The sequence below is a fragment of the Lepidochelys kempii genome, chromosome 15 (assembly GCF_965140265.1).
Source record: "Lepidochelys kempii isolate rLepKem1 chromosome 15, rLepKem1.hap2, whole genome shotgun sequence".
Classification (NCBI taxonomy): domain Eukaryota; kingdom Metazoa; phylum Chordata; order Testudines; family Cheloniidae; genus Lepidochelys; species Lepidochelys kempii.
The window spans coordinates 25,919,168-25,940,484 of NC_133270.1; the positions used below are offsets into that span (position 1 = coordinate 25,919,168).

The 21,317-nt window shown below is 38.6% G+C and overlaps 1 protein-coding gene across 4 annotated transcripts in view; it reads right to left on the bottom strand.

Annotated features, from left to right (window-relative positions):
• IFT81 (intraflagellar transport 81) overlaps positions 1 to 21,317 on the bottom strand; it is a 66,593-nt gene that overhangs the window by 41,328 nt on the left and 3,948 nt on the right. For 3 of the 4 annotated variants that reach the window (XM_073312632.1, XM_073312628.1, XM_073312629.1), the window contains 5 exons: positions 17,426 to 17,515; positions 16,155 to 16,220; positions 15,725 to 15,835; positions 14,295 to 14,379; positions 1,382 to 1,545 (listed from right to left, as the gene is read on the bottom strand). In XM_073312632.1, the coding sequence (XP_073168733.1) occupies positions 1,382 to 1,545; positions 14,295 to 14,379; positions 15,725 to 15,835; positions 16,155 to 16,220; positions 17,426 to 17,515 (516 nt within the window). Of the gene's footprint in view, positions 1 to 1,381; positions 1,546 to 12,295; positions 12,392 to 14,294; positions 14,380 to 15,724; positions 15,836 to 16,154; positions 16,221 to 17,425; positions 17,516 to 21,317 lie in introns of those variants that run through there. The other variant, XM_073312631.1, reaches the window with a different exon arrangement.

Consider the following 21,317-nt stretch of genomic DNA (forward strand, 5'->3'; position numbering starts at 1 on the left):
TTCTGAAGATCCCAGGACCCACTTGCCCCAACAGTACAGTATTCAGAGTAGCAGCCGTGTTAGTCTGTATTCGCAAAAAGAAAAGGAGGACTTGTGGCACCTTAGAGACTAACCAATTTATTAGAGCATAAGCTTTCGTGAGCTACAGCTCACTTTCCTTCTACTCCTCCAAGACGGGCTCGTTTTGCTTCTTCTCCCAAAACCTTGATTTTCCTCCTCTATGAGCCCACCTTAGCTGGCAGCCAGTCAACAGGAGCCAAGATAATATACCGATCCCTGATACTCTTAACTCTGACTCACTGCTATATTGGGTGTTCCCTGTAACCATGGAGCCCAGAGCCCAAGCATCCTGCCTTAATTCTCTGCTGCCTAGAAAGATATGTGCTAATAAGCAAATCCTGTAAAAGTGTGCTGCAATCAGAGGGAACTCTAAAAGTAACACAGGCATGGCACTGGGCACTACCCTAGCAATTCTGCAGGCAACAGATGTGTGTACTTTGAAGACCAAATATGTCAAGACTATTACTTAATAATGGTGTACAGAGACTTCCAAATACTGAGACTCCTGAACTCTTCCTCCTCTATGTGGGATTCTCTTTTATTATTTCTAAAGGTATTAACTCTCTGTGGGAATGGGTGTGAATTCAAAGAAGGTATGAATTCCCTTATATCAGTGATTCCCAAACTTTTTAATGCCATGACCCCCTTTGGGCTAATCTCAGTTAATGTAATCCCCAGACTGGGCCCAGGGGTTGAGAATGAGTCTACCCCATGAGGGATGCCCTCAGAAATTCCTCTCATGGTATGCTGGGCTAGGGGGAAAGAGGGCCAGGTCCTGCCCTGGGGGGTGAGGTGTTGGAACGTCTGGCTGGGCTGAAAGAGGTGTTAAGTGTGGAAAAGGGACTTTTTGGGGTGAGAGAGAGAGGGGATGGGGATGAAGAGGGCTTCTTGGTGAGGTGAAGGGAGTGAAGATGGGGTTTTGGGGGGGGTCTAATGGGAGTAAGTCAGGTTGCTGTCCACCAGTTGCAGGTGGCACTGAAGTGGGTGGAGGGTATGAACTCATGCTGCAGACCTGGATGCACACATCTGGCTTGGACAGCACCTGGTACCAGCAGCCTCTGTTATGATCAAAGTAAAGCCAATGACAGTACCATGTCCTCCCATACTCTGATTGGTATAATGACTCCATTATTAAAACTACAGATTAGATCTGAAACCTTAAAATAGCAGTGTGATTCACCTTTGGAACCTCTGCCATCCACCGCAGTGTGATTATGTTTGGGAATTAAAAACATTTATTTAAGGATTTAGGGCAGAAATAAGACAGTCGATGCTTATATAAGTCCAGAAGACAAACTAGTTGGATTTTTAGTCAACATACCTTAGTTTCAAGTTCACTGAGATCCGATTGACCCATAGCCGGCTCTGAAACCACTTTTTGTAGGAAATACAATGATTGCTTCTTAGTTTCTAGTTCTCTAGGAAATTTTTCAGAGGACAGATATGAATTGAACTTTATCTCCTCTTCCAGTCTCTTCATTAAGCCTTGAAAAAAATATTAAAGCAACATGTGTCTAAACAAAGGAATGTAGAGGGTAATTAGGTTTCATTCCAACATAACTGTAATTTAACCAACACATCAAGCTATTTAGCAACAGATTACAATAATTAGAGCATAATGCTTGAGCCCGCTACTCAAAACTGAAAGGAATACCTAGTTGTTTCATTTATACTTTAAATTCTGGTTATCTCTTTAAATAAAAGTAACATATAATACAGCAAACTACATGTTTCCCTTCCAAATTTCCTTCTTCAGGATTTAACTACAATAAAACCCCCTCTTCTGTGAAACTCCATTAACCTGAATTTGGATACAATCTCCAATTTGCAGCACTCAAATGAAAAGTCTCACCATCCTCATTCAAACAAACACCATGTGCTCCATTTCATTCAGAAAACTGGGTTGTGTAGTACTTTTTTGTTATACTAAAATTGATGTGGTTTTGGACTACATTTATACAAAGTTCTAGAAGAGGGTGACCAAATATAGGCAGCTTATGTGTATCCATCTTCTTATGTGTATTCAGAAAAAGGGGTGACCAAGCACAGCACAAGTCTGGTGGATTGCTCAGGGCTTTTCTAAAACTCTCACGCCTCAGGACCTCCAGGGTTGAAGCATCAAAGTAAGCATCATGACACAGATGTGCACACAGACAATCCCAGTCACATGTGGATTACTTCAGCCCCAGATGGTAATTACATGGAGGTGAGGAAAGGAATCTCTGTCTGTCTGCTCTTAGCACCGCTTCTGCATCATTACTATACCTGACCCTGCCCTCTATCTGTGACTCAAAATAGAACAGGTCTAGAATTTGACCCATTATCTTTAATAAGCATTTGTAAGTGTTCTAATATGGGCCTTAGTGAGAGTTTGTCCTGTCTGATGTGCAGATTTCTGATAGTCTCTGACCCTGTTCAGCCTGATTCTCATTTACAATAAGACCCCTTTACACTGCTCTGGCAGGGTACAGGAGCCTAAAAGTGAATGATTTGCAATTTATGCTCACTTTAAGACTCCTTCAAACTGCCAGAGTTCTCTTTAAAAAAAAAAAAAAAACTCACACAACTGTATATTGATTAAGAATACTGAAAATGAAAATGAAATAGAAAAAGACAAGAAGAAATTGCTGAGGTTTCTGTCCATGGATGCAACAGGAGAGAGCATTGTTTGCTCTGTAGAAGCCTGATGTGCACTGCCTGTTACCAAGCTTATGACCACTTTGCTCTTGCTAGGTACAGTAGGTTAGCCTATTTTCCTGCTAATTCAGAAAAGGAACATTAATACATCCAGATAAGTAAAATTCACAACCAGTGGGAAATTAGTTTACTCTGTCAAGTAGCTGTGAGATTTTTAAAATTACATTGTACAGTCTTCTGATGACAGTAGGTGGTAATAGCTCAATTAGTTCTCTAAGATACTAGTGCCAAGGACTATGATTTGGAAAGCACACACAAGATAATATGACAGTGGGGAGAGTATTTTAGAATATTTTCATCGGTTTGATGGACACAAAAAAGACTAGTGGTGCTGTAGCTATCCAAAGTGCTTTAGAAGCATGGCTGTTATTTTCATGGTTGTCACAGATATTACAGAAAACGTTAAATTAGCTATGCCAAGAAAAACATGAAATGCAGACTCTGCCAGTTTTTCACTTATTGCACACATGCAGGGAAAAACCTGAGACACATGGATATGATTGATCCTGCTGAGACAGGGATGGAAATGCAGGAGGCAGGTGGGAATGGGACCAGGGCTCGAGTCAGCTGGCCTGCCCTTTGGTTCTCTCAGGCTGAGGGTCTTGAGGTCTTGCCATTGAGAACAACAGAGGGAGAAGGTCAAAACAACTTGAGAAACAGGCCTATGAAAAAGGGGTCATGACTCTCCTGCAGCTATTTACATCTGGAAAGTGGGGAGGGCCAGATCCTCTTTGCCCTTCTGTTTTCAATAGCTTTTTTAGACAGAAGCGGGGAGGGTCCTCATTTCAGCTGCCGTAAGGGAATTAAACCAGATGGAAGAGAGGAAAAGGTCTTAAAAACATAGAAGAAAAAAAGCCACCCCCAGAGAAAGCAGTACTATTAATGAAGTAAAACCGACACAATCCAAACGTGAGTGAATTCTTCACTTCCATTCCAGCAGTTTATAAGGATAATTTGTTTATACTGACCATTTAAACATGTGCTTAGAAAATAGATATTGCCCTACAAAATGAACTGTTTTACTCCACGGAATATGTCAAGTGTTTCCATTAAAAAATACAATTAATAAAAATGCAGCCTTAATGGTGACTTCAGAACTGGGATAGAATGTGTAGGTTCATGCAGTAGCCATTATGCACTCAGCAATACTCACCTGCCACCTTGCCCATTAGAATCTGATTTATCCAAAGGAAATGCAGGCCAGCACAGCAGGGTTATGATTCACCTTTTTCCAAAAATGCTGTGATTTTAAACTTTCACCAGGCCTTTCATCAGAGCTGAGTCCCTTCTGCCCATGGTTAGTGTTTCAGCAGAAACACAGCACCTCTACAACTGCAGCAACCTCTCCCACATACACAGTGTAATAAACTTCAGCATCAGCACTGAATAGGAACACAAGCCCTGGTTTGGAATATATAACCATGGCCCTTGGCATGGAAACAAAAGTGATGCCAATTGATTTACCCTGACACTAACTGCTAGTTTTTTACTTTAGGCTGATTTCTAGCTTTCCAACTTCCTTTTAAATAAGAAAGGGAGATTACAATATATGTAACCTTATATATTCATAGAATCCAAGGCTAGAAGGGACCATTAGATCTAGTCTGACCCCCTATATAACAAAGGTCATAGAACTTCTCCAAAATAATTCCTAGAGCAGATCTTTTAGAAAAAACATCCAGTCTTGATTTAAAAGTTACCAGTGATTGGGAAACCACCACGAACCTTGATAAATTGTTCCAATGGTTAATTACCCTCACTTAAAATGTATGCCTTACTTCCAGTCTGAATTTGTTTAGCTTCAACTTCCAACCAGTGGATAATAACTTTCTATGATATGCTAGATTGAAGAACCCCTTATTAAATATTTGTTCCCCTTGTAGGTACTTATAGACTGTAATCAAGTGATCTTAACCTTCTGTTTGTTAAGCTAAATAGATTGAGCTCTTTAAGTCCTATAAGGCATGTTTTCTAATCTTTTAATCATCCTTATGACTCTTCTCTGAGTCCTCTCCAATTTATTAACATCCTTCTTGAATTGTGGGCTCCAGAACTGGACACAGTATTCCAGCAGTGGTGGCACCAGTGCCAAATATGGAGGTAAAATACCTTCTCTACACCTACTCGATATTCCCCTTTTTATGCATCCCAGGTTTGCACTAGCTCTTTGGCCAAAGAGTCATATTGGGACCTCATGTTCAGCTGATTATCCACCATGACCCTCAAATATTATTCTTTATATCTAATGCTACTAACATTTCTAAATATCCCACTGTACATAATGTAATCAAGCTAAAAATTCTAATCAAGTATTTCCAGAGGAGCAGGGACCAACTGGCTTCAAGGGGCTTGAACCTGCTGGTATTTGGGTTTATTTCTCCAACAAGCTGATAGCCATTACCAAGCTATTAAATTTTGATTGCTCCTTATACCTCGAATGCTCCTGAAGGTACAGTAAAGCAGTGAAACAAGTCAAAACTTGACAACTTGATGGGAAAGAGCAAACACTGATGACTAACCTACTCAGTTTCCTTCACAAATAATTTTGGAATATTTTACTCTCTGTGGGATTAGACATATGGGGAAGTAGCTACCTAAATGCTATTTCTGCAGTTTAACTGTAACTTTTTAAAACAGTGTTTGACAATGAATCATGCTTTTTTCAAATTCCCAGGCTAGAAGACAGAGAAGCAAGTGTACTTTAAATCTTTCCATTACATACATCAAAATCTCATTTTTAATTTTTTCGACTCTGACTTTCTCTCTCTCTAAACAAGCTGTACAGTAAGTTTGGCTCAGTGCCCAAAGGTTATTTTAGCTGAGATTTCTGCCAACCACATATTTACATGTGAAAAGCTATTAACAGCAATTCCTAATGTTTTCCATTCAGATTATTTTATTACAGGAAAGGGGTGGGCAAAGAGTTACTTAGTGCTTGCTCCGTTATGCAGGAATTAGGCAACTTTCTTGCCCTGATTCTATTAATGAACATAAATTCAGACTTGCCTCAGCTCTCAGGCTCTTAGTTCTTTCCAAGCTGCTAATTGTGCAAATCTGTACCATAAACATTTGCAACATTAACCGATCTGATAAAAAAAAATGAGGAACATACAGTTAGTGGCCTCCTGACAAAATGTTGGTTTAAGTGACTTGCTCAACATCACATAGGAAGACCATGACGTAAGCAGATCTAGAACTGACTTCTCCTGTGTAGAATTCACATGCCTTAACCATAAGATCATCCCTTCTCTTCCTGCAGTCACCATCTTTTTCTCTTCACCACTTCCAATTTCTATCGCACGTCAGGTATGGATGCTACAGACACTTCCATTACACAGCCCTAATTCATTTCCTGACCACCACCCATACTAGGCATTGAATGAAGCAGGCATCCCTTGGAAGAAAACAGTATATATCTATGTAATGAAAGACTATCATAATGAATGCGCGCAAAAGGGCCAAATTAAGGTTGTGACATTTCCTAACTTTTGAGTGCTTAAGTTAGCAAAATAACACAGTAATATCTTTTTAACATAGGTTTTTGGTTTGTAATGTCCTGTTTCTTTGAGGGTTTTTTAAAAGGAAAAAGGTAAAACCAAATTTTACTATGTGCAACGGTAACGTTGCCCCTCAGCATGCATCAGTGGAAGATTTGTACTCTGAACCTTCATCACTGCAGCACAGCTTCAGCTTCAGGACTAACTGTATTAGCTGGCAGCAGGAAACAACTGTTATCCCCAAAGGGAGGATGGCCTACTGGGGCCATGCGCTAGGTCCAAGAGGGTTATCGGGGAGCTGCTCTGGCTCTCTTTCCTCATCCTTGAGAGGTTGTCTCCCTAAGCGTTCTCAGTACAGTGCATACGACTGTTGCTTTGGCAGTGGTATGGGCCTGAGTTATTTGCTGCATGCTGCAAAAAATTTCCTGAGCAATGCAAATGACAATTTCAAGAGCTTGTATCTCATAGATTATAAGGCCAAAAGGAACCATTGTGATCATATAGTATGACCTCCTACACAAAACTGGCCATAAGACTTCTATGCCTTAATTCCTGTTTGAACTAGAACATACCTTTTAGAAAAACATTCAATCTTGATTTTAAAATTTCCAGTGATGGAGAATCCACCACAGCTCTTGGTAAATTGTTCTAATGGTTAATTACCCTCACAGTTAAAAATTTACTCCGTATTTCCAGTATGAATTTGTCTAGCTTCAGCTTCCAGACATTGGAAATTGTTATACCTTTGTCTGCTAGATTGAAGAGCCATCAATTATCAAAACTTCTGTTCGCATTTAGGTACCTATAGACTGTGATCAAGTCACCCCTTAACCTTCTCTTTGATAAGCCAAACAGATTGAACCCCTAGAGCCTCTCACTATAAGGCATGTTTACCAATCATTCTCATGACTCTTCTCTGAACACTCTCCATTTTTTCAACATCTTTCTTGACTTCTGGACATCAGAACTGGACATAATAATCCAGTAGTAATCATACCAGTGCTAAATACAGATGCAATATAACCTCTCTACTCCCACACAATAATCCTGTGTTTAAACATCCAAGGATCTTGTTAACGCTTTTGGCCACAGTATTGCATTGGGAGCTCATGTTTAGCTCATGGATTATCCATTATGGCCCCCCAAGACTTTGTACCAGTCACTGTTTCCCAGGATGGAGATTCCCATCCTGTATGTATGGCTTACATTCGTTGTTCCTAGATGTATGACTTTACATTTGGTTGTATTGAAACTCATACTGGTTGCTTGGCCCAGCTTGCTGTGTGATCCAGACAGCTCTGTATCAGTGACCTGTCCTCTTTCTTTTTTACCACTGCCCCCAAGCTTTGTGTCATCTGCAAACTTTATCAGTGATGATTTGATGTTTTCCTCTAGGTCGTTGATAAAAATGGTACAAGCCATAGGGCCAGGACCCAACTCCTGTCGGACATCACTACAAACACACCTGCTCAATGATTAATCTCTTTTTATAATTACACGTTGAGAGCTAAAATTTATCCAGTTTTTAAATCCATTTAAATGTGCCATGTAGAATTTATAATATTCCAGTTTCTTAAAATGTTGTGTGCTAGCAAGTCAAACAACTTACAGAAGTCTTAGTATATTACTCAAATGTTATTACTTTTATCAACTAAACTTGTAATATCATAAAAAAAATTAAGTTAGTTTTACAAGATCCACTTTCATATACACATGTTGATTAGCACTAGTTATATTACCGTCCTTTACTTCTATACTAATCGAGGCCTGTATTTGTTTTGCTTGGGATCCACATCAGGCTGACAGGCCTATTGTTACTTGGGTCATCTTGTTTACTTACTTTAAATATTGGCACAATTTTACCTTCGTCCAGCCCTTGGGAACTTGTCCAATATTTCAAAACTTAATGACAATCAACATTAACAGTCCAAAGAGCTACTCAACCAGTTCTTTTAAAACACTTGGATGCAAGTTATCTGGAACTGCTATTTAAAAATATTTAACTTTAGTGGCTGCTGTTTAACATCCTTCTGAGTTGCTCTTGGAATGGAAAGTATTTAATCATCATATGACATGATGACACCATCTGGCTTTTTCTCAAATATAGAACAGAAATATTTATTGAACACATCTGCCTTTTCTGAATTATTGACAATTTTACCATTTCCATCTGGTATTGGACAAATATCGTTGTTCAGATTCCTTTTGTTTCTAATATACTTTAAAAACTCCTTACTGTCCTTAATTCTGTTGACCACTGATGTCTTCTTCTGTTCCTTTACTTCCTATATCAATTTTCTACAATTCCTATCTTATAAATTGATATTCATTGCTAACAACTGCCCCTTTTTTCTATTTGATATATATATATTTAATTTTTTTTATAGCTTCTTTCACTTCCCTTTTCACCCAGATTGTTTTTCTAACTAGTGTAGTGTTCTTTCCCCATTGTAGGATTGTAAACTTTGGCCCATTAAATTCTATTCAGGTTTGCTAAAGAAAAGGCTCTTCTCGGGCTCAAGGGCTTTCTACTCACTGAAAGGCCTGCTGCCAACAAGAGCTTCTCAAAAAAGTATGCTAGAATCTTTCATTACAGAAAGTGGTAAGCAACCTAAATATAAGCTACCAGCTCCTCTATAATAAATAATAAAAATACACAAAGGACATACTTTAATTTTAAGGGCTATTTTTCAATCAGTCTCAGTCTTTTCTCTGGTTTCTGCACTCTCTTTTGCATATGCAAAAGTCAATCAATAATCTGTACCTGCAAAAATGGGCACAAAGAAACAGGCCAAGGCTGAAAATCTGGCCCAAATGTTCTTAATTAAAACCCAAAAACAAAGCAGTGAAAAATTAAGGATTAAGCTATTGTAATCTTATTATGCCTCTGTATTGCAACACATACTGTATATGTGCTAGATCACATCATTGTCAGAGACATCTATGAACTGTCTAAGCACAATGGGTCACATTAAGGACAGGAGTTTCAGCTTTTAACTAATAATTTCTTTAATTGATGGTCCAATCTTACCTCAGCTGAAGTCAATGGGAATTTTGTCATTGAGTTCAACAGGAGAAGAATCAGATTCCACATGAGTTTAAGGTATCAGGAGCAAATCCTCCATCTGCCTCCACAGCCACATATCACATGAAATGCAGCAGGACTGGTACAGCTCTACTACATGCGGAGAGTTGGGTGCTCCATGCCCACTACAGAGCTGTGTTCTGTGGTTGTGATCTAACGCCCACTGAAGTCAACAAAAGACGTTCCACCAATTTCACTAGGCTTTTTGAATCAGGTCCTACAAAAGCTGTGGTGCTGTTCTGCTATTAGAGTAAACCCTGGAAGAGGGCTGTCTTTATCCCACATCCCAACTGCCAGAGAAACCACTGACTCAGGGTTGAAGCAGAGACCTGGATAAGAACCTGAATCTATCTTTATTGTCACCTTTCCTCTTTAATTTCACTTTTTATTTAAAAGTAATGTGAAAAAAAATATCCCTCATCCAAATGTTAGGGATTTGGGGACACCAACCTGATTTCAATGCAAGTGTATGAGAAACCCATTAAAATATGGCTTATTTGTCAACACCAGATCAATGAGCTCTTTCATGAAACCTCTGAGAAACAAACTCCAATATGCAACAGTGATCTGATTTCTTTTTTAAAATTAACTCTTCTTTTTTAATTATGAGCAAGAATCTACCCTACGATACACAACTTTGACTTCAGTGGGAGTTGAACATGAGGATCTGTGGGAAGAATTCGTCCCTAAGAATTTAAAGGAAGAAACTTCAGTGAACCAAATACAGTGCATTTATAATGACATAGGTTACAAATAATTTTTTAATTATCTTTTTAAATTAAATGTAATGTATTTTAATAAGGGCATCTTATGCTTCTCTTTCATCATATGTACAGAGTAAGGTTAAATATCAGATACAGTTTATATGAAGTAATTCCTCTTTTACTGGTATTTTAAAGTGGCTATCCCTCTGATCCTATTACTATTTATTAATTTGACCAAGTGTACCAATTTTTCCGCTTATCAACGATAGTCATCTTAATATATTATTTTAATCAATATTTTACAGCTAGTCATCCACATCCCGGTATCCGTGCCAATGAAATGAACAATAGTGTTCTCTATAGTGGACAAGAACCAAGAATTTATGTAATTCAGTTCCCTTCTTGGCATTAACAATTTGTGTTTGTGCCAGCAGAGATATTCAAAGCAAATCGAGGGCAATCTTGCTGAGAAAGCATGAGTTAGATTTTCCAAACCCTCTGCTACTGACCACTGTCAACAAAAATACTATCTCATATCCTGGGCAAAAAATTAGAAACTGCAAATTCATGCCACCTACTTCAGTACTAACAGCAGCAACAACTGCCTCCACAGTTAAGCAAACTATTAAGAAATGCTGAACTTAATGAAACCGGGATGGGGTGCCATAGTGAAACCAAGGAGAACAGTCACTTCAAAACACTTAACAGAAAACCTATATAGACTAGTACAATGGTCAACCATTTTTCATTGTACAATACATCTTTTAAATCACTTACCTGAGCTACACTTCTAGAAGAATAAAACCTCTAGTAACAATTAGTTGTAATATTTTCCTGGCAAGGCTAAAGCACACCGATACTAATTGCACATTGACACAATAAGAAATAGTGACCTAATTCCATGTTCATAAGCTTTTCTTAAAATTAACTTAATTTTAGTTCATAACATGAGGTATTTGTACCCTTCAAGCTGGGGGGTATAATTTCCAGTTGGAGGGGACATACTGGTGTAACTCTCATTGAGCTAATTCACTAAAAATAGAGTGTAGCCATGGCGATGCACGTGGGGGGACAGGCTAGCTGCCCACCTGAAACCCTACACATGTTCTCAGGGCAGCTAGCCCATCCCACTGCTCATGCTGCCATGGTGAAACACACTATTTTCAGCACACTATCTTGATGAGAGCTAGCGTAAGTATGTCTCCTCCAGCTGGGAATTACAGCCCCAGCTCGAAGTGTTGATGTAACCATGGAGAAAAAGAATTCAAAATCAGATCACAGTAATATGTATTAGAAAGACAGATAGAATGCTCCCAATTAAGCACTCACTGAAGAGCAATACACTCACTAAACAGATTTTCCTTCTTGTGTCAGAAGTGAAAGAATCTGATACAGATTGAAAACTGAGGAGAATGATTTTAGGGGAGAAAATACCAAACCTTCAGTGAGTCTCCATTGCTTTCAGACAGCCTCTACACTAACATAGATTTGAAGTGGTAGGAATAGACATCCTGACTAAAAGAGCTGCAGCAAAACATTTAAGAGATATAATAGCTCCAACTACAGACCAACAAAGCAATAAACTGAACCCTACTTAATACACTTATGTCATCTAACTTAATTTTTGTAAACCATATTGGCTATGTTATAATTGCTCTGGAGAGCAGTACCTTTGCTTCTCCCCAACGCTAGTTACAATCAGAAACCCAAATCCTGGAGCCTTTACTCAGTCAAAACTTCAACAGGGTCTTTACTTAAGTAAGGATGCCAGGATTTAGCCCAGGATCTCTAAACACTTGGTTCTCTTTTGCAAGCAAGGCAGAAGATGAGATATCTCAATATATTAATCTCATCTGTGTTTTTATCTCAGTGACAAAATGACAAGTTTACTGACTTTTTTTTACTATCCTGCCTTTGCTTCTGTAAGCGAAGATAAAACTAACCCATAAAGTTTCCATTGGACTAAAAATAATAATAATAAAAAAAACTTGGAACTGGTGCAGAAATGCTGACTTAGCTTTGGTATGGCTACATCTCTGGCAGCTGAGTACCACTACTGAGAAAATGGAATGGTTACAAAAGCCCTACATACTTCTTTTGAGAAAAGCATGCAATTCAGATCCCTGTTTGGTTCCATTTCAAGTTGACATGCTGATGCTGCATCCCCATTTTTCTTTTTTCAGCCATACAGAATTAAATTCTTCAATTTCTTCATAATTTTGTATATCACCATTTAAAGACCTGATTCCTACCCCATTTGTGCAGTTTTCTTGCAGCCATCAACCAGGTTAAAAAAAAAAAGAAAAAGAAAAGAAAGAAGTTTGCAAATCGCTGCTTCATCAGCCCTCATGCCATAAGTGTGCAAATATTATCTTCTCCACTGTGTATTTCTAGGAGGAATTTTTTTAAGAGAGTTAAAAGTTAGAAATGAGGGCATTAGTCTTCTCATTCTGTTCATTACACAACATAAAAACTGAACCTGTATTCATTTATTTTAACAGTATGTGAATTAGACCTCCTTCATACATCCTGTTTTGTAAATTCTGTGATCAATCTGAGATTTCTATCACCTTGGCAGCTGACTGGGCAACTATGAACAATTACAATTAGTAAGAACACTTGGTAAAGGAGACTGAACATTTTAAGATAAACAATGCGATCTGCTGAAAACTAGACGCCCTACTTTTTGAGAGCGGATTTGGTGTCCTAGAATTTGAACCAGCTGATTCATCTATGTGCTGCTATTAGACCATTTAAAGTACCAGAAGGGGAAGGCCAACACTTTATTTGGCAACACACAAATCTAAACACACACAAACACAGCCCCGATTCTGTTACGTGGGTGGAACTCTGAGTGTCTGCAGATCTCCAATAATCTAATAGGGCTTTACAGGAAGCAGAAGTCTGGGAACAGTGGCACGATCCAGGCCATACCTTTTCATGGCTAATATCATTATAATAGTAATTTGCACTAATACAGCACCTTCCATCCTAACTACCCAGGATGACACTCATCCTGGGAAAAGGGTCAACTCAAGGTTTATGATCCACTTAAGTCTTGTGCTAACCCTCTATACAGCAGTGAATTTCACTCTCAGTGATTGTATAAACATTAATATATTAAGCCTCTAATGAATCCTATGAGCATCATCTGCATGCTATAGAAGAGGAAACCAAGACACTGAGAAGTGTTTTGCCCAAGATCACATGTCAGACACATAGATGAGAAGAGAACCTTGATTTGAACCTCACTTTTGTGCTCCAACCACTGGACACTGGTACTTACTTTTCCTTAAAATGACTTAGTAGTTAGAAACTTAAGTATCATACGATTGCTTTAGGAGACAGAATTAGCCATGCATATATCTTGCCTCTACATGGTTTTACAATGGGAGGAGTTTTATAATCTTACTCACATTGGAGTAAAACCTTAGTCTGTGACTAATCCCACTGATTTCAGTGGGGCTATTCATAGACTCAGACCTACGCCATGTGATGAGTAAGGGTGACAGAATCTAGTCCTATAAAACTATATGGGCAACAGTTACATAGAAAGAACAGAGCACCCCATGCAATTTGTGCACTGGGACGTAAGTATAACTGGGAACTGACTTTATTTCAAGTTTCATAAAAACTGCAGTGCTAATCTGCTCTACCAGCTATAAAAATGTTTCAAAGGTTTTTTTCAGCCAACTATTTTGCCAAATGAAGGGAATTATGGAAAAGAAGTCTATACTTGTCACAATGTTACATGTACATGCTCATTTCTGAAAAAGTCAGTATTTTATATATTGTCTTCCCCGGTCACAGACATGATATACATAAAATCTTCCTGCTTAAAAAACCCAGTATTAAATCCATCTACTTTTACAACACTGGTCATTTTTAATTCCAGTCATCTCTCCTTCTAGTATATGATCATTAATATTGAATATTTTATTCTTTAAACATTAAAAAAAATTAATTAAGCCACAAAAGCATGTACATGCCTAAACTCAGACACTCGCGTTGCTATCACTCTAACCCCTCCCTCCTCACTCTCTACTATTTGTCTCCCTCATTCCTTCTTGTGCCAGGGCTGACCAAATTTCAGATTGTAAGCTCTTCACTGTACAGACTGTTTCTTTCTTTGTCTTTTCTGAAGTTCCTTTCTGGCACTTTAAGATAATAAATCATTACCATGCAACTTTGATTCTGCCTGCTTCTAACACCACGGGAAATAAAAAGCAACATTTATGGATTATTACTCACTTTCAGGCTTTGAATCCACAACTGCATGTTGCATATCTTTCAACTGGAGCTGTACTCTTTGCAGCCTCTGCTCTGCATGGAACAGCTTAAAAAAGACAATTGACTCTATTAATATATGTATTCTTTTGGAATGCAACAATGAAATATGATATCAACAAGATGCTCAAAATACAAAAAATGGTAACAGTTTGCACCTGGAGAACATCTGTTCCACAAGACAAAAGTAGTATGTTCTTACAATGCAAAAACAAATGCTTCAACAATTAGTTTAGTTTTATTTGTTGCATTTTAGAATTGAAGAATATATACTTCTTGAGCTACATCTGAGTGATTTTTTCTTTATGGCACAAACTCATTTAATAATTTTTTAAAAATAAAAAATGCTAGTATTCATGAAGGTAAGGACAAAAAGCAGTAACTAGGATCAGGGAGCGCTAAGGGAGGTACTGGAGAAGTATCCTTACAGTGCTTCGGCAATGCGGATGAGTTCTCGCAGCAACCCGCTATAATATTGAGCCAAGTTTGAGAAGACACTGCCAAGTTTGATGCTAAACAGCACCTGCTTGAATAGTATTTTTGTGATTTGGACAAATATCCACTAAGAAGTGAAACTAGTTGAACATCAAGTTCATTTCACTTGTGGTCTAACCCAGATGTCAAGCTAGGACTCAGCAGCTGAAAAGGAGTCCAATAACTTCTGCACAAGCGCCAAACACAAATGAAGCCTGCAATACTAAAATCTTTGACTTTTTCTTTCAGTACATTTTGCCAGTTCACACTAGTCGTCAAAAGTTGGCTAGCTGGTATAACAAACAATGCCATCAGACAGCACTGGGCTTCTGTTTAAAAAGTCTTGTTTTGTCACTGTGACCTGGAAGCAAAGTCCAGCCATTCTGATACCAACCACTTCCAATCAAGCATGTTATATCTATGACACACATGATTTTCAAGTTGGAAAGACAAAATCGTAAAGTTACTCTTAAACCCACATCCCACAAAACAGGGTAGTGCAATGTCATTGTGTTTGTTTCTGCTATTTCCCATCTTAAATCTTAATGGAAACACATATATGTACAAACCACATCAAATCAATATTTGCTCACTACAATAATTTCAATCCTCTGTCTCTCAGAAATACAGTAATATGCCACAGAGCACAGAGTTCTTAAGTGGCTTTGATGTCAGTGGCAGTTAAGACTGCCAAACACTTGAAAGGTGCTCAGCACCCTGCTGGATCAAACCCTTAGTATAGAAATTTACTAAAATATTCCTGTTAAAAATAGGTTTTAATTTCCTGGGGGAGGATATACACACGGTCACCTAATATCATCTTCAGTGTTACTCTTTTAAAAACCTACCGAGGGCTCATCCCCATATAAAGCCAAACATCTATTTCCTTATGTTTAACAGATTTGCTTTTACATGGATACCTGATTCTTTTGTTCTTGTTTCTGCTGGGCTAAAGATTCTTCTCTCTCTTTCTCTACTCGAAGCTGTCTTGCTATTTCAAGCATTCGTTGATGGTTTTGCACCGTCTCCACCTACAGCACATGGATAAATAGTGCACATTACTGTCAGATAGTTGAGAAATAAATTAGTGTGATCATATGTCCCACAAAGCCACTTAGCACTTCCTTTCCATATATATTGCTACTTAGAGATGACAGTAAGGCACTGGATTCAAGGTCCTTAAAAACTTTGGACTATCGCCGAGGGAGATTCCCTTTCCGTCAATTAGTTATTCAATTCCTTCCTCAGACATACAGCATGTTCATCTTAATCCTTGTTTGCATTCCTAAATCAGAGTTGCAAGCCAAGGACTGTGACACTGAAATGTTACAATGTTACTTCTCTCATTACCCTCTTCTTAAGACGCTCCACTCTCTTGATGAGCTGATCTTTCTCCTCTTCCATTGCAGTGATATCCTACAAAGCAGCAAAAATAAACAAAATTCTAATGTACTTACAATATTATATTATAATATAGGAGTTGGGCCAGATTCTGTTACAGTCATGTAAACGTGGAGTAAGCAAAATTGGAATCTGTCCTTTTACATACTGATACACTTGCAACTTCATTGATTCATGGTCTGATCATCCAAGGCTCTAGTCCCGCTCTCTCTTTCGTCTTATCACTCCAACCCTCACAATCTTTATGTAGAACAGGCTAGATGACAGCATAGCATTCACCATGTAATTACTGTGCCTATTTAAAATGTGAGCACATGGATTTCTTTGATGATTAGGAAAAAACAAAACCATTAAGACAATTCCAAATTTGATCCTGTAACATGTATGCCCTTAAAAGCTGCTGTCGTGTCCACTTCTATGCAGATAGATGTTTGAATTCCAGTTTTGCATTCAGTTACATAAGAGAGCTGCATTCTGCCATTTTTCCAGTGAAATTACATTTAAAGAGATACTCTGTTTATAAACCATGGGTCTGATTACTGTTCTCACTTACCCTTCTTTACAGTGATGTCTCTCCATTGTTTTACAATGAAGTGAGAGGAGAAACAGGCACTATATATTTAGGCCACAATCCAGCATAGCACTTAAACATATGCTTAATTTTAAGCATGTGAGCAGTCCCTCTGAAAAGTTAGGCATGTGCTTACATGCTTTGCTCCATTAGGGTCTTTATGAAAATAGCCTTATTTAATAATAACACCACCTAGGTTCTCATAACTGAAATAACTTCTATAATTGAGTTTACTTTTCAACATTTCTGTTGCTTTCAATTGACTCCTAAGTCACCGTCTGAAAATGTTACCCTACATTACTAAAGAAAGAGGTTTTATGGACAATGTGTGTTCAGAGGGAAATGCAGTATTAATATTGGAAAATCTTATTATTGAGGCCAGTCCTGTGTCTTGGCAGCACTGCTTCACAATGCGCTCCAAAAGACACAGTTCTGAGCGTGACCTTAGGTCTCGTTCTTCCTTTGTCAGCAGAGAACTAGTCCAGCTAAGCAGAACAAAGTTGCAGTATCTATTAGCGCTGACCTGTATACACTAAGCACTGCAGGGGGCCCATGGAACTGATGAAAATGAAACAAACAGATTTAAGATAAAATCTGGACAAAAATGTTGCAAATCTATGGTTTCTTTTGGGTTTTGCTTTGTTTTTACCCGTCTTATTTCTGCAGTGGAGAAGCCAGAAGTCTTGAGCTGCTCACATTCCTTATGCAGGTTTTTAAAGGCTTCTATCAGATCTTCATACTACAAAACACAAGGGAAAGAAAAACTTCAAAGCCAGCACTGTATCTAATAGGTTTCAAATAACTACATTGCTTTTTATTAATACCATATGTGCACAAAGATCAGCACTGTGAACACATGGTCATTTAGCTGTTTTCTCATCTGAAAAATAGTCAACATATAAAGTAGACATTCACGTTTATTACACCATTGCAGCGAACCTTTTATTTGAGGGTGCCCTCATGAACCCCACAATTTCTCCCCTGCTTTAATGCTTTTCTCAGTGACACATATTGCAGCCAGCATAGTTCTAAGGAAGACTTGCTTGGCTCCACTGGGAGTTAATCCATGTATGTCCTCAGTAAGAGTCATTGGTTGGTTGGTATATGGCTCTCCCTAGGTCTGAGTACACTTCCTGTGTAACCCTAACAGCCCAGAGAGGAAAATCTTGATCTGAGAATGCAAATACAAGTTTCACAAGCTTCTTGAGCATGCAAGGTACTGACCACTCTGGCGTCACTCCAACAAAGCACTTAAGCATGTGAATAGTCCCATAGACTGTAATTGGGGCCAGAGTGCTTAGACCTTGCAGAATTGAGTCCAATGTGCTAGATGCTACGGTGAGTGGGGCAGTTTAAATACTACAATAGATTTGATAGAAGATAGTATACCGCATGCTACTTCTAAGCCATTGTGTTCCCACCAGTGATCCTAAACTGAGAGTCAATGTTCAAGTAAGTGCAGGTAGAGAAATAATACCAGAAGACCTAGAGAGTTTAGAAATATAGGTAGGAAATAAAATTAGATTAAATTTGGAAAAATGCAAACTAACATCCAAGGAAAGATAATGCCCACAGAAACACAGACATTAAATAAAATGGAGAAATCTAAAAACTGATCTGCAAGTGCTCTCTTATTCCCTTGCAAGAGCAAATTAGATATGAATGTTCAACACAATATGGGAAAAGTATCATTTCACAAAGCAGTGAAGTGATTTTTCTTTTCAAAATAACTCTGCTGAGATAGCAACTGGAATACTACTTTGTGTTCTGGGCACTTCAATATCAGACACATACCGACAAAGTGGAAGGAATTCAGAGAACAACAACAAAACGATTAAGGGCTTGAGGGACTGATTTACAAGAAAATAGTAAAAGGTGAAATACATATAGCGTGGCTAAGTGACATATAGAGAGGGAGACACGATAAGATATATGCATCAATGATGATAAGGAATAATTTATAAAGAGGTGGGAGTAGAAACATGACTAAGGGCTTGTCTATATGGGACATTAATACCTGGCTTATCATGAAGTAATCTACAGTGGACACTACTACTGCACACTAAAAGTTCCATAGTGTGCTTTGATGTAGTGCTGACTGAAACGGGATTATTTCGAAGTGCACTACAGAACTTTTAGTACACTGTGGCACTGTCCATCTAAGACATTACTGTGTGGCCAACTGCTGCGCTATAGATTCACACCCTGGCTTACTATGCAGTTACATCCTGTGTAGACAAGCTGTGGAGAAGTGGGGTGAAATTGTGGCCTTTAGGCACTACAGCAGTATAAATGATAAATAATAATTATAAAAGAAAAATGGATGATGATGATAATGAAAGCTTTTATACACAAAGATCAGTTAGCTTGTGGAACAGTTTCCCAAGGGAAGTGATGGAAGTCCAGAGCTTGGGACATTTAAAACAAGACTGGCCAAAGCCCTAGAAAAGTATACTGTAAACAACAATCTTGCATTGGCATCTGTGGATGATCAGATTATCTGGAAGGGCTTTTCCATTTCTATTATCCTTCTTCATTTGGGATCCAGAGACACTGTATAGTTACATACTCATGGAGAAGTGTGCATAGCTGGTATTTTCTTTGGCTTTCTTCTGTGGCTTGACATATTCCTCTTTCCACAATCCAGGGAAGAGGCTGCACTCAGATGATCCATCTCCCAGTAGCTTATGGGTTGGGAGGCTTAAAGCCAATAGTATCCACATGGGAAAGACTCAGTATTTCATGAATGGGGGATACACTTGAGTGAAGGCCCAGTATAGTATGTTGGACCATAACAAGAGTATGGTTGGCCAGTTTGACTGGATGGAACTGTCAGTGGCAGCTGGAGAAGGAGTACACACAGCACATGCAACAGGAGAAACACACAAGCAACCCAAGAAAGCTTATAGGTTCAGTGATGGCATGACTATCAATGCCATGGGGGAAAGTTCATCAAAGATTGGCCACAGAGATTTAGGTCTATGTTTTCTTGGTTATTTAATATAAACTACAGCCAATTTGATTCCCAGATGACAGCATGGCCTGGAAACTGGTAATTTCTTCAAGTCATCTGCTTAAGTAATTGGAGAAATACAAGTAAGCAAAGTACCCCATGTACCAAAGAAACCTGCATTAGCTATGCTACTTCCAAGAAGTCATATGTGAATTGTTGATATCTACCCCTAAAATACGTTGTACATTTGCATAGCCAGATACAGTCAGTGAAACTTGATTAACTTCATCAGCATTTAAATACTCTCACATGGTAATGTCAAATTGCATAAAAGCTGGTATATTATTCCAGCTTCTATTTTGAACTAGTCAGTACAGCAGTGGTTCCCAAACTTGTTCCACCGCCTGTGCAGGAAAAGCCCCTGGCGGGCCGGGCCAATTCGTTTACCTGCCGCATCCGCACATTCGGCCTATCACGGCTCCCAGTGGCCGCGGTTCGCTGCTCCAGACCAATGGGAGCTGCTGGAAGCGGCGGCAAAAGAAGCAGCGCACCGCCGCTTCCAGCAGCTCCCATTGGCCTGGAACAGCGAACCATGGCCACTGGGAGCCGCGATCAACCAAACCTACAAACGCGGCAGGTAAACAAACCGGCCCGGCCTGCCAGGGGCTTTCCCTGCACAAATGGCGGAACAAGTTTGGGAACCACTGCTGTACAGTATTAGTTTAATAATATAGTTATATTATTCTAATCCCAAAAAGGCACACAATTTACGTAATGGGAATAAGAGAGTTGGATATTTATACAAATTAGGACTTCCACATACTGAACAAATATACAATCTACATTCCTTTTTCTAACTGCTGCTTCTGTTTAGTTATTTTTAAGTTATTAAATCAGAGATTGACGATGGTTACAAAAAAAAAGAGGGGGGGGAGGTTGTCCAAACCTCCATGCAGCTATACAGCTTTCGTGATGCATAACAAGTATTTAGTGCTACTTGTTACAAACATTCCATAATATTGATTTTATGAATGACTAATGAAATGCACTAAAAATACTGCATAGAAATTAACTAACTATGTAGCTCAGAATATTTAAATCTGAACACACATCTTAATTACATTTCATTGGCTTTAAATTTCAGACCCACCCAGTTTAATTACTTAAGATCCACATTTAAGATTCACAAAAAAATGCTGGAATGTCAGCATTGGCAACGGAAGTCCTTTGTTTATCCAAAGGACATAGATATCTGTCTGCTAGAAATTGAATAGACCACCAATGAATTTTACTTGAGTAATCAAAAAGCAATCAGAAGACAATGGCATGCAGTCACTAATGTCTGGGGACAGATTACAATGAGTTACCTACAGTGAAAAACTCCATGGCCTTGTCTAGAATAGGAAAAATGTATGTTAGCTCAGATATTAAACACTTGGTGATGGTTTTTTAAAAGCATTAAACCCTGTCTACATTAGGTGTTAACATGGTTTTGAACACCACTTACTTAAAAGGTGTAGCTAACACACTTTTAAAAACACATTTTTTCTTAGTCTGCCCAAGCAATAATCCCCTAAACCATCCCTTT